This window comes from Bos grunniens, chromosome 16 (genome assembly GCF_055505025.1).
Source record: "Bos grunniens cultivar Pamir isolate PY7600 chromosome 16, Bosgru_T2T1.0, whole genome shotgun sequence".
Lineage (NCBI taxonomy): Eukaryota > Metazoa > Chordata > Mammalia > Artiodactyla > Bovidae > Bos > Bos grunniens.
In genome coordinates this window covers 22,891,837-22,905,600 of record NC_141180.1, presented here as the reverse complement: position 1 = coordinate 22,905,600, position 13,764 = coordinate 22,891,837, and the positions used below count along the sequence as shown (strand labels likewise).

The 13,764-nt window shown below is 42.4% G+C and overlaps 1 protein-coding gene across 3 annotated transcripts in view; it reads right to left on the bottom strand.

The window, feature by feature from the left end:
- ASTN1 (astrotactin 1) overlaps positions 1-13,764 on the bottom strand; it is a 356,585-nt gene that overhangs the window by 90,309 nt on the left and 252,512 nt on the right. For all 3 annotated transcript variants that reach the window (XM_086342418.1, XM_086342419.1, XM_086342420.1), the window contains exons 13-16: positions 12,952-13,146; positions 11,478-11,605; positions 3,169-3,273; positions 666-854 (exon numbers count right to left, since the gene is read on the bottom strand). In XM_086342418.1, the coding sequence (XP_086198544.1) occupies positions 666-854; positions 3,169-3,273; positions 11,478-11,605; positions 12,952-13,146 (617 nt within the window). The remainder of the gene's footprint in view (positions 1-665; positions 855-3,168; positions 3,274-11,477; positions 11,606-12,951; positions 13,147-13,764) is intronic.

Sequence of the window (13,764 nt, the reverse complement as noted above, 5' to 3'; positions counted from 1 at the left end):
ATACAAATTTACCAGCCAGTACTCCTCCTCCACTAGAAGGTGAATTCAAAAGGTTTGAGAAATTCCAGTTCCTTATACATACTTGGACTGAATACTAACTTGCCATCAAACACTGGACATTTGTGAGACTGTTATCCACAGCTATATAAACACCCAGGGCAATGAAGATTTCCTCATAGCACAGAGCAGCAGGAAAAAATGCTCCTAAACACAGGGCAGGATGGAGTGAGAAGGGGTTTGCTATGCAGTTAGTTACTGGAAGGGGTTGCCAGCCAGCGCACGATGGGATTGCTGGGGGCAGGAAGTGACAGGGAGGCTGCAAGGCTGTTCTTTACCCCTACTGCAGAAGAATGATCTAATACATTGCCTGTGCTGTGGTAGCCGGATGAGTGGTGGCTGGTAAAAACCTTTAGATTACTTTCTCTGCGTTAACCAGTTCAGTGACCAGACAGCTTTGACTCTGTCCTGTATCTAAAGTTTGCCCAAATTCCTCTGTTTTGATATTTAGCTTTAGTAACCAAACCTTGACAATTCAAAGGATAGAAAACAGCATTGAGGAGAATTAAACCTTCACCTCCAGACTCCCTGCATTTGGTCCCATAGATGCATGCAGGCAGCCAGGGCTTGTACAAAGCATAGCACTTGTCAATGAGCAGGTCACTCACCTTTGCTGATGTCTTCATATTCCAGCCAGAGTCGCCGCTGGACCTGCTTGTTTGGGTACCAGATAGAGCAGGACTCCTCAAAGCCATAGATAGCTTCCTGGATGTAGTGGTTGCCAAACTGATCCAACAAGGTTACAAAATCCCCACGAGATGTAGCCCCGTCCAGGGAGTGGAGAGCGTTGCTGAGGGCTACGGAGAAACATCACCCAGGATTAAGAGTGAGGATTCACAATATGGGCATCCCGGATTCTCAGGCCCTCCAGCCTCAAATCTGCAAGTGCCACGTGGCCCAAAGTGATGCTGGAGAGCTGGCTGGAACTATCGGGTGAGTCTTTCCAGGTAGCTGAAGCAGACATTTCAGTTCCTAAAAGAATATTTCTTCAAGCCAATTGGTTGTTAACTTTGTACAAGTTGAGTAAAACATTGTCACATCTCTACCACCCACCTGCTTAAGTCAGTTTTTTTTTTTTCCAAATCACAATCATGACATTAAATCAACTTAGTGAGCTCAAATAATAGCATTAAAAATGAAGGAGAATAGCATAGTTTAAAATAGAAACACAAATACCAGCAGAGAACATTTCCCATCAGAAGATGAAATATGGCTTCATGAAACTTCTGTTGTGTGTATGTGGGGGTGTGTGTATGTACAAGGTCACAGTGTAAAATGTATTTTAACTGTGTGTAGGGATCAAAAAAGTCTGCAGGATTTTGTTCTTCATGCAGAGACATTGGTAATGGAAAGACAATGGAAGACGAATAAAAAGGAAAGTCACTAAAACACTGCTTATATCTATTTAGGAAAAAAGTATATAAAGACTGGGAAATGGCAAATGGAACAAAGAACCTGTTTGGCGCCTCACTCGCCTCCCCAGACAAATCTTGGATTTGCTTTCCCTGTTTAAGAGAATTATGTTTATCAGCAAGATAATCTATGGCAAATTTTTCAAACCCAGTATCTTCTCTGACCAACGTTGTACAGCCTTCCTTTTGACACACCTGTGTCCTGTCAGGGCAAGGCAGAGCATGGCTGAAGCTTAAGAACCCAAGTGCAGACACCCATATCATCCATGATGCCATGTGTGGCTTCGAAAGGCATGTGGCAGCAGAAATACCCGACTGTTATCCCCTGGTAGGCATATAGCATCTGGGCTGAGTGCAAATGAGTATGTGCTCAGGGTAGGGTCTCTATTGCCATGTTTTTCCAGAATGAAGAGTAGCTTATCTCATTCTAGGCGTTTTCTGCACCAGCAGATTTTACTTCACTAATAATCCCTTCTTGCCAAGAACTCTGGTGATAGAAAAGATCTAAACCCCTGTGTGTACTCTGGAGATATTCTATATCCTTAATGCCTCTTCTTTCTCTCCGCATCAAGCTTTACCTTTAGCGAGTATATGTCTCACTGCTCTTTCTCTCTATCCCTGACCTTCCATCTCTCTCTCTCATTGGCCCTAAAGCTCAGCCTCCCTGTTGCCGACCCTGAGTACTCTCACCTGTCTGGTCATCCTGTGTCAACAAAAGCATTCAGCTCTAGTCCCCCTTCCACTCAACACAGCGAAGCCAGACTCTGGAGCATAAAGCTCAGGTTTGGAACATTCTTGTAGCCCCCGAGCAAGGAGTGGAGTCACGTTCTTCTAGTCCATGGGGCTGAGGTGAAATAGGGATGCAAGCCCATGTTAAGGCCGTTTTGTTAGATATTTCCTCTTTTGCAAACTTCACAGTGGGATTGCTCAAATGTTAGGAAAAACTTGACTCAAGGCATTTATCACTAAGGTTTGAAGAATACTTACACAAGATGCCTCACTGTTCTGTTTTGGAATAATTTATCCTAAGTAAGTTTAGAATTCACTGTTTCTTAACTTACTAGATACAGATATAAAGACATAAGTATGTGTGTGTGTGTATACACACACACATATATAGTAGATAAATCTATATCTACCTATCTTGTTTACTTACTGTTTAGAAATCTTTGCTGTGTTTAGTCACTACATTGTATCCAAGTGTTTGTGACCCTGTGGACTGTAGCCCACCAGGCTCCTCTGTCCATGGGACTTCCCAGGCAAGAATACTGGAGTGGGTTGTTTTCTATTTTTCTTCACCACTTCCCCTTTATTGCCCTCTTTCCCGTATTTCTTTCAGCAGATAGAACCTCTAAAGTATACTCTTTGCATTTGGAAAATTTTATTCTGTCAATTTATAAAAAGTCTGCTTTTGTATGACCCCAGGAAAAATGATAAAGTAGGTGCTCATCTTCCATGGTTCCCACACTGCCCTTTCCATCTCTTCTATCATCCAAGATAGAACTTGCAATTTAATCTATGCTAAGAAAATGATCCCATTCCAGCCATTTGCCCTGAAGGGTGAATCGAGTGAACAGGTTATAGATCTTGTGAAGTGGCTACATTTTTGGACGGCATCTTCACCATGGATAAAAGGTTTGTGCCCTGGGGAAGGAACTCCACGCCCCGGGGGTGGATGACAGCTCACAGCTGCGCTCACCCTGAGAGACGGCCACTTGGTTGAGCTTGATATGGTACATCACGGAGCGGACCTTCCAGTGCTGCAGCACGGGGTATCCGGACACCTCACTGAAGTTCACCATCCCTAGGGACAGAGGAGATGAGGGCTCAGTGCGGGCAGTTGATTCCTAAGTCCCAAGTCTTCTGGTTAGGGTGTGTAATCGTGAGAAAATGAGAAAGTGTGTTTGGATGCAGAAACTCTCTGGAGTCATAGTAACAACAGCTATAAACCTTTACTCGGTGGCAGGCATTTGGCTGAGCACTTTGTATATAGTCACATGATCCTTGTGAGCTGGGTGCTCTTGTTTGTATCTTATAAATGAGGAAATGGAAGCGTAGAGAGGGTGTTTGCATAAGGGACCTACACAGAGCCAGACAGAGTTCCAGGTGTGTCTGAGACCAGGCCTGGGTTCTCAACCTTTCTCCTCTGCTGCTGCTGCTCCTAAGTCACTTCAGTCGTGTCCAACTCTGTGTGACCCCATAGACAGCAGCCCACCAGGCTCCCCTGTCCCTGGGATTCTCCAGGCAAGAATACTGGAGTGGGTTGCCATTTCCTTCTCCAAGGCATGAAAGTGAAAAGTGAAAGTGAAGTCGCTCAGCCGTGTCTGACTCTTAGGAACCCCATGGACTGCAGCCTACCAGGCTCCTCCGTCCATGGGATTTTCCAGGCAAGAGTACTGGAGTGGGGTGCCATTGCCTTCTCCATTCTCCTCTAATACTCCCTTAATAAACTTATATGAAACTCTAGGCTTACTGGAACACACAGGTTTTTACTCTCTTTAATAGCTGTAGTAATTGACTCAGCTCACGTTCCTGATAACATTGATTTTTGTGTCCTATTTAACTGATTTGTGTTCAGTATTAAGGTTTTAATTACTCTAAAGCTGATAATGCTGTTTTGTCTTTACCAGGAGCGACTGTATTAGCATAAGTAAGTTAGTAAGGGGCAGGAATGGGCCCTATACCAAGGGTTCCCAACCTCCAGGATCTAATACCTGATGATCTGAGGTGGAGCTGATATAATAACAATAGCATATGATGATTATTTTTATCATTTCATAATCATAATTTGTTTGATAATATTATTATAATTACTATCAAACTGATATAATTAAAGTTAATAGTAATAACTTTATTGTGAAATAAAGCACACAATAAATGTAATGCATTTGAATCATCCTGAAAACAACCCTTCACCCACCTCCCCTCCCAGCTCTGTAAAAAAATTGTCTTCCATGAAATCATGAAAATGGTGCCAAAAAGGCTGGGGACCACTGCCTTCTACTGAATGTCATCAATGTGCCAGACATGTGATAGACACTTTATGTGTGGTCCCTCTTTTATAAATGGGAAAACTGAGGCTCTGAGAAGCCAAGTTACTTACCCAAGGTTATTCTCAATTAATACACCCTGTATAGCCTCTTATTGATGCTATAATGAGCTGTTCTTGCTTGAACACCTTGGAGAAAGAGTGGCATTCTACTGGAATTCTAGTCATTACTATAAATGTAAAATGCTACAGAAACAAAATAATTAGGCCATAGGAAACAAAGAAATCACCTTGCTGACTTTAGAAAGTCAATTTTAGCTTCATTTCTCTGCCTAATGTATACATATGTGTATGTGTATATATATATATGTACATATGCAGATATAATGATCACAGGTATGATAAACTTAGATAGTGAGTGTGTCTGCATAAATATAATGGCAATAACACACACACAGTGAATTATCTTGCCATTTTGACCCATGCTTCCTTTGAGCTAAATCAACTAATTTAGTACCTAAACTGGATGAAGAGTGGGCGGGATTAATTAGCTGCTTGTCAACTCCAATCAAATTAGCTAAGTAATTGCCAAATTTCCATTTCTGTGTGAATCATATGGGAATAATTATAGATAAGAAAAATGGGAAAAAAGGTCAGGAGAGGTGCTTACTGAATCAATTGCTTAAATTTGATCTCAGGTAATCAAAGATAAGTTACTTGAAACTCAGAAAAGGTTTTCAGTATGCTTCCTTTCAGATGCTCTTCTTTTAGGGCATTAAGCTTTGTGATGCCAGTTTTACTTCTGCATACTCTGGCTTTTAGCCTTTATGTTAATCGGAGAAGCATATAAAGGAAATTCTAACTTTACAAGTATAAGACTGCAGTCACAGGCCTCCAAGGTATGTTTTCTTAGAGTTATAATGTGCATGTTTTGTAAAATTGTTCTATGAAGCACACGTTCTCTAGTGATGCTAGCTCATCAGCTTGCTGCTATTTCAGAAACTCTATTAATAAAAAGATAGCAAGCCTGATAAATAAAGATTGTTTTCAATATATCAGAAAACATTCCCTTTAAGGGAATTGTTTCCTAGCAGGAAAACAAAAGGGCAGGGAATCAGGAGGTGGGACCTGGCCAGGAGATCTAGTGGTTCCCAGCGTTGCATCTGTAAAGTGAGCAGCTGAGCTGAGATGACCCCTGGCCTCCTTTTCAATTCTGTAATTCCAATCAGTGTGATTTGGGGCTCGGCAACTCATTTCTTTCAGTTTTTGTATCTGAAAAATAGGGGATAATAGAATTCATCCAGGCTACTTTATAGGTAGGTTATCAGGACAAATAAAGTTACAGGTATAAAAGCCCACAGAGAAAATATGAAGCATCATGCAGATCATTACCCCTAACTGGGTGAACCTGACATTTGTTAACTGATGTTTTTGTTATAAATTCCCAGGCCTTAGTTCAGGTCAACAGAGGGAGGAAAGCAGAAAGTAAGCTTGGATGTTGGGGGTGAGCAGGGGTGACAGTGTCTCACACTCAGCCACGTTGAGCCAAACATCTGAACTCCATTACTTCACTGCTAAACAGCAATCTACCGAGTGCATTTACCCTACACCACACTCAGGGAAACAGTTACGTAACTGTGAATGCTCGGGAAATGATGTTCTGTGCTCACTTACAGATAATACTTCCATTAGTTAAAAAGAAAGGGATATTTTAAAGTATGTATTTTCTTGCTGAGTCATAGGGTTCTTTCTCAGTGTGCCCTTGCAATGCAGTGAGTTTTAGTTTTTTCTTTTATTATTGTTTGGGATACTTTTGTGAATGGCTTTTTTTCCAAACAAAATATCTATTTTCTCAAGAAAGGAGATTATTTTTCTGTTCATATGCTTGAAAAAAGAATGACTTAATAGAACTGTGTGAAAGAAAGGAGGAAAGGAAGAAAAGAAGGAAGGAAAGGAAGAAAAGAGAAGGAAAGCAAGCGGGCAGGCAAGGAAGATAAGGAGGAAAGAAAACAGAAAGAAGGAAGGAGACAAGGAAGGGAGGGAGGAAGAAAGAAAATAAGGAATTTAGTCTACTCCTGTTATTTTATTGAAATGTCAAGGGGATGTTTAATCCCCAAAGCGCTGAAGATAAGAGTCTGCTTCCTTTGGATGAACTTGAAGAAATTCCAAAACAGCCCAGAGCTCTGAATCTTCACATAGGATTTCTTGATTATGGCACGCAATATGCCCATGGATGTGGCCTCCTCTACCTCCTTGGTCTGCCTCTACACTCTCTTCTTTTCTCAACTGAGAGACTGAAAATCAAATGGACAATAGCCAGGCCACATGAAAACTAGAACTCTGACAATCTACAGCAACCAGCCCAAGAAACGAGCCTACCATCTCTAAGTCAGACTTGTAAGAAGTCAGACCACTATCTATTGGAAGTTCAGCAAGCCAAACAGTAACTCCTGTAACAATCAAGCCAAAATCAGCAGGACTTGATTAAGACTTGATTAATAACTGACAGCTTCCCTAAGTTTTGTTCTTGCTTGCAAGTTAGGCTCCACCAGAGAGAGTCACATACATCTCCTAAACATTTACCTAAGAATACCTCCCTCCTGGTTAGTTGGGTCACCTACCTGCCAACAGCCTACATGCCAATCAACGCCTATCTGAAGCCCTCCTTTTTTTCCACTTTACAGCTTTCCTATTTCTCTGTCTCTTGGTCTCTGCAAAAAAGCAGGTGATGGTGGCTGACTCCCTCGCTGTGTGTAAGTAGCCTTCACTTGTTCTCATTTTGTTGGTCTTCATTTATTTCCACACGCTTATAACACCCAAAAGGCTAGTAAAGCTTTGAGTTCTTAACTGTTTTGATAAGGAGGAAAGAAGTCTGCAAGATAAAACACATACATCAGTAACTTTCCAGTATATATATATATATTTTTGGCTGCACTGGGTCTTTGTCGCTGTGTGCAGGTTTTCTCTGGTTGTGGAGAGCTTCTCTAGTTGTGGCACATGAGTCAGTCTAGACTAGGTCCCCATTGTGGTCCAAGAATCCCTGAGGGAGCCTGAGATCCGTACATGGAATATTCAAGGTCCTGCCTTTTCCAACTACAGAAAGCATGGGTTTTCTTCATATACTTTGACCCAAACAACATATTAAAATAAATTGAATGCAGAGGTGAGAATTCAGCTGTCTTCTATAAAGTCAGCCCACCAGGGCTTCCCTGGTGGTTCAGACGGTAAAGCGCCTGCCTGCAATGCGGGAGACTCGGGTTTGATCCCAGGTCGGGAAGATCTTCTTCACTGTGGTGTGTGGGCTTCTCATCGCAGTGGCGTTTGTTGTGGAACACAAGCTCTAGGGTGCGTGGGCTCAGTAGCTGGGGCACACAGGCTTAGTTGCCTGGTGTCTTGTGGGATCTTAATTCCTGGGCCAGGGATCATACCTGTGTCCTCTGCACTGGTAAGCGGACTCTTACCACTGGATCACCAAAGGAAATCCCTCCAGTACTTTCTTTAAGCCTATAATTCTGTTATGTGTAAGAGGATTCTCTAGTTAAATAGATTAGGGAATTTCTGGACTAAGTAAAAGGTGTTTCTTTAGGGCAGGACTTCTTGGAATCTCTTCCATGCTCAGGTGTTACAAATTGCTGAGAGGTTGATGCTATAGTCTTTCCAGAGGAATTTGAAGATAACCTACTTATGAGTGGAGCACTGTTTTTTCATAAAAAAATGAAATAAAATGCTTGAAAATGCTGATATTGAAGAATTTGAAGATCATTTTTTGCTCTGAAATCTTGTGAGCTTAAAGTTTTATGGGGATTTAGACCTATAATAGTGCATAGTGAGGCACGCTATGACATTCTCTGTATGACTCTCAGGAAAGGTATAATTAAAGTGCTACCAGAACTAGAAAATAAATATGGAAGAAATGTGGTCAATAGTCTCTTTAACTGATTCTTTTTTTTTCCCCCCAATATTTATTTATTTGGCTGGTCTTAGTTGTGGCACACAGGGAATCGTTTTTAGTTGTGTGTGTGTGTGCTCAGTCTCTCAGTTGTGTCTGACTCTTTGCAGCCGCATGTACTGAAGGAGAAAACAGACAGAGCCTGACTCCATCTTAGGCCAGGCTGCGAACATTAGGCTACATGCATGGTCACCCTCCCAGTGGATTCTGAACTTTGTGCCCGGAGTCTATAGAAATGGCATACCAACGGAAAACCAGACTCCCCAGATAAAAGAGCCTCAGGACTTGGACTTGGACTCCCCGTTGCCTAAAAGAATATGCTAATTATCTCTGTAACAGAACAAAGTGGTAAATTCCATTATGTTTATCGGGCTATGACCACAGGCCTATTGATAAATACCCACTGTTTATCTAGTCTTGTGACACATGAATCATGGGTTAACTTTGATCATATCTCTCTTTTACCTTGTCCAGGCTAGTTTCAAGGAATTTGGGGAGATGGGTTTGAACAAGTACACTTAGGGTATATAAAGTTTTCACAAAAACTGGTCTGGGTCCTTGGCCAAGAGGAGACTCTGCCTTGGGCCCGCCGGTGTAATAAGCTGCACTCCACTATCTGCATTGTCCTTCTGAATGAGTTTGTTTACCGGAATGTGTGGCTACAACAGTACTGCAGCCCGCCAGCCAGGCTCCTCTGCCTACGGACTTTTCCAGGCAAGAATCCTGGAGTGGGTTGCCATTTCCTACTTCAGAGGATCTTCCCCACCCAGGGAACAAACCTGTGTCTCTTGCATTGGCAACTGCAGCACGCAATTAGTTGCAGGATGTGGGATCTAGTTTCCTCACTAGGGGTAAAGCCTGGGTCCCCTGCACTGGGAGCATGGGATCTTAGCCACTGGATCACCAGGGAAGTCCCCCTTTTAACTGATTCTTCTAGTTATTCCAGGCTTTGAAAAAACAAGACTGATTCCTTCTTACGTCAAAGGAAATACCTACTCTTAGTCTAACTGGTATCACTTTTTAATCAAAATAGGTTAAAAAATAAAAGGCTGGGAATAAAATCAGCAGGTCACAAAAAATTCTCTCTATACTTTTAGGAATGCCATTGCCTCAAACCCTGAAAAAGGAAGTGTCCCACCAGGACATCCTTCTCCTTTGGCCTCAGATATGCCAAACCAGGAGGGGTCCAAGGACATGGGGAAGAAAGATATCTCCCTCGTGGATGAGAACCAAGTTTGGATCTTTTTCTTATTTCCAAAGATGGAGATTCAGACACATGTTTTCCTGATGTTTCTCAGACCTGTTCTCCCCCCAGCCCCAAAGTTCAGGTCGCATCCAGGACTGCGTCCTCCAGCCTGGCATCTGAAGCCCAGCTCCTCACTTCCATGTAAGTTCTAACCTGTGAGCAAGTTGTCCTGGTGACTCACTAAACAGAAGCCAGGTGGTTTAGCGGTGGTGTGGAGCCTGTCCCGCTTCTGTGTGCCATCTCACACCTCCTTTACAAGGCATTTTACACACACTCAGGAAGTGTTTCTCAGCAAATGACATGGAAACAAGAAAACCAGATTGCCAAACACCAGCAATGTAGGTTGCAGTAATACACCCAGAGGTGCACTTTAATTTTTTCAGAGGAGTGTGTGTGTGTGTGTGTGTGTGTGTGTGCAGGCACATGTGCATGTGTGCAATATTTTAGAAGGCAGGTTATTTAGATTTATTTCCAGTACAGAAAATATCTAATTGTTTTCTCTCTTGTTCTCTTTCCTTCTGCTATAAGGGAGACACAATTTGGGAGCTTGAGTGTCCATATTTTCTTTCTCCTTTGGTATATTTATTTATTTACTAAACATTCATCTCACTATGCATCAGGAACTGCTCTAAAAACCTTACAAATATTTGTTCTTTATACTAATCCTATCAGAAAGGCAATGTTATAACACCCCTTTTTTACAGGTAAAAAAAACTGAGGCACAGAGAAGGTAAGTAACTTGTCCCAGATTGTACAGCCAGTGAAGAGCTGAGAACTGCTGTCAGGCTCCAGAGGCTGAGCTAGTAATCACTGCGCTATGCTACCTCAGATGGACCTGCTTTTAATCCCATTCCAGTCTAAAGGAATGTTTCAGACATGATATCTGAAAAAGGCTCACATTCAGTTCAAGCCATTCTTCAGAAAAGGGGGTAATAAAAGGGATAAAGGTCTAGAATAAGGAAGACATAGAATGGAGAAGGAAGAGGAGCATGGAGAAATGACCAAAGCTGACAGCAGACGAGCTCGTGTCCAGTCTTCTAGTAAGTGACGCCGAGTTCCCAGATGGCTGCGTCTTATGGGTCTCTGGAAACCTCTGAAGTGTCTTCTTTGGTCCAGGAAGCACTCACTGGGGTCTTCAGTGGCACAGAATGGAGAAGCATCCCCAGGTATGCCCACCTCTCCCAAGCACCTCATAACTTCATCCATAATGAGCCCAGGAGAGGAGTGCCACTGGGCTCAAAACAACATTGAGGAACAGGTGCCATGATCTCCATCTTACAACGGGGGCCATAATACCCCAAGAGACTGTGCTGTCTACTGTCACACAGCTGGAATGTAGCAGAGCTAGGACTCATCTGACAGTCAGACTCAGGGTCGTTTGACAACAAAGCTCTATCACTTTCTATTCCCTCACACTGCTCTCTAGGTGCTTGTCAGGGAAACGCAGCCATCCACATGACAGACATTCAGCCTGGAAGCCATCCACCTTCTCTCTACCTCTACTCTTGACCCGGTCACTTCCTCTAATCCATTGAGAACTCTTCACTCTTACATATCTATTATCTCATTTGTTTTCAAAGCATCCCAATAAAGCTAGCAGGGAAAGGTATTATTATGGCCATTTTGCAGATAATTATGTAATAATATTGGCTGTTTTACTGACAAATAATCCTGCTGATGTTGTTTTAGGACTGAGCTTTTAGCATGTATCAAGGAAATCACAGGCTTTGAAACCAAGATAAGCAAGGTCAAGACTCTTGAGCTCCTAAGGTCACAGGGAGCTGCTTGCTTCTGCCAGTTAAGTAAGGTGCATGGTACACTCACCAGTCAGGAAGTCGGGGTCTGGGGTGGGCTCCGAGATTTCCTCCAGGCACTGATTCTCCAGGGGGACAGTGGCCACCACAAGACCGTCTGGCAGTTGCTGGTCTAAACCTCGAGCAAAGTTGTTTTGCCTGAAAACAGAGGCAGACTTTCATCTCTGAGTATTCAGGTGAGCCCCAGTCGTCAGTGGGGGAGCTGTATCTCAACCCACGGTGGACCAAATATTCCCCTCGTGGTGAACCCCACTCAGTGTACATGTCTCAAGTAAGATTCGAGTGCGAGAAGTAAGGTGAGGGCTGGGGGAGATGAGAAACAAACCTGCTGAAAAGGTCTACTTACAAGATAGAGAATATTCTTCCCTCCCTTCCAGTTCTTACTCCCGGAGCCCCTCTCCCCAGAGCAAATGCAGCCACCACAATATTTCCCATGAGACCTCACTGCTTGCCATTGGCAAACGAGGTCCCAGGATAAGAGGAGAAATTTTATAAAGTCTACTGTCTGTAACAGAAAATGCAGCTGACTCTAAGAACTAGCTCGAAAATTGACTATAGGTTTTTTTCTTGTAAGAACCCAGACCCAGCTTGCTATCAATTGCTGGTCCATATTATAACACTTTCATCATCATCTTTACCTGAAATGCATGGGTTCTGAGGAAGATGTACTCAAATAACCTAAGCTAGATGAAGGACAGGGCTCAAATGGAGAATCTCCTAGAAACAGTCTAAGTCAGTGGTTTGAGACATTTTGTTCTCCGGATCCTTTTATACCCTTAAAAAATAACTGAATACTCCAAGTAGGTTTTTTTTGTATATCTATCAACACTTACCATTTATCAATTTCATATTATAAAATGAAAGAAAATTTTTAAAATACCTATTGATCCATTTTAAATGATAGTAATAAACACATTTAATATTAACTTGTTTTGAATAATGATGACAAGTGGCAATACTTTACATTTTTTGCAAATTTTTTAAATGTCTGACTTTATAGAAAACAGCTGAATTCTCACCTCTGCATTCAATTTATTGCGATATATTGTTTGGGTCAAAATATATGAAGAAAACCCACACTCTCTGTAGTTGGAAAAGGCAGGACCTTGAATATTCCCTGTAAGGATCTCAGGGTCCCTCGGGGATTCTTGGACCAAAATGGGGACTTATTCTAGATTGACTCACATGCCAAGACTCAGAGGGATGACAGAACCTGGGCACTTTGTGGTGGCTTCCATGGAAAATCTTACAGTCCCTGCCTGGACAAGGTAAAAATTTACTTAACACTTTACTGTTCATGGTTCTTGGGTTCTGGAAGAAGGAGTATAAACCTAGAAAAGACCAGGGGGCAGGAAGTAACCTATCCTTTTAGGGTTGCATTTACGTGGATCCAAGATACAAGACTTTATGCTGGCTTTATGGCCCATCAGGGACAAGATTCATCAGCAGCCCTGAATAACCAGCTCTATGGATGTGGGGTTCACCTGAACGTTCCTTTCAGCACCTGTCCAGCCGCCACTTCCTTGGAATGGTTATTGTAACCAAAGAACATCTCCCCAAAGAGGGTCTGGTTCATGGGAAGCTCTCTGCTTTCCCCACAGTCACCTCCCTCTGGGCATGTCTCCGTGATGAGTTGGCAAGAGCGTCCGTCCACACCAAGCTTGTAATCCTCGATGCATCTAGCATAGTGGAAAACTCAAGATAAGAAGTTACTCCATCAATAAGCCATGCAGCCAACTCCTAGGTTGGGGGAAAAAAGATGCCTTCAGAAGAGTGTTGGATAGCCAAAGATTGTGAGTATCCTGAATTGATTTTGTCACCTTTATAACTCAGTTTCTTAGGTCTATAAATGGAGTCTCCTTGCATTATGTGATCATACAGAACCTCTCACCTTTTCTTCGCAGACAAGTGCTTTCCAGAGCTCTGCAGTTCTCTCTCCTCTATATGTATGATTTCCCAGATACGGTAAGAAACACTGGACATAAGCTTATAAATGAATTAACATATTTATCACCCACACCTTGGAAACCTTTTTTTTTTTTTTTAACTGGAGTATAGTTGTTTTACCATGTGAGTAGACACATTTAAATCCAAGATGTTCTAGAGCCTTTCTCCAGAACAATCTATATGGTCAGACCCTGCATTTGTTTGGAGGGTAATTAGGCAGCAAAAAGAATGACACTTAACAAATTAATAACCTTCTAATCTGGTCCTGTGACAAGTCAACTAAGAAATTAAAAAGATTGATCATCTTGCAGCTGTGTTCTGTTTGAACGTGTCCAAACGCAAGATCAACC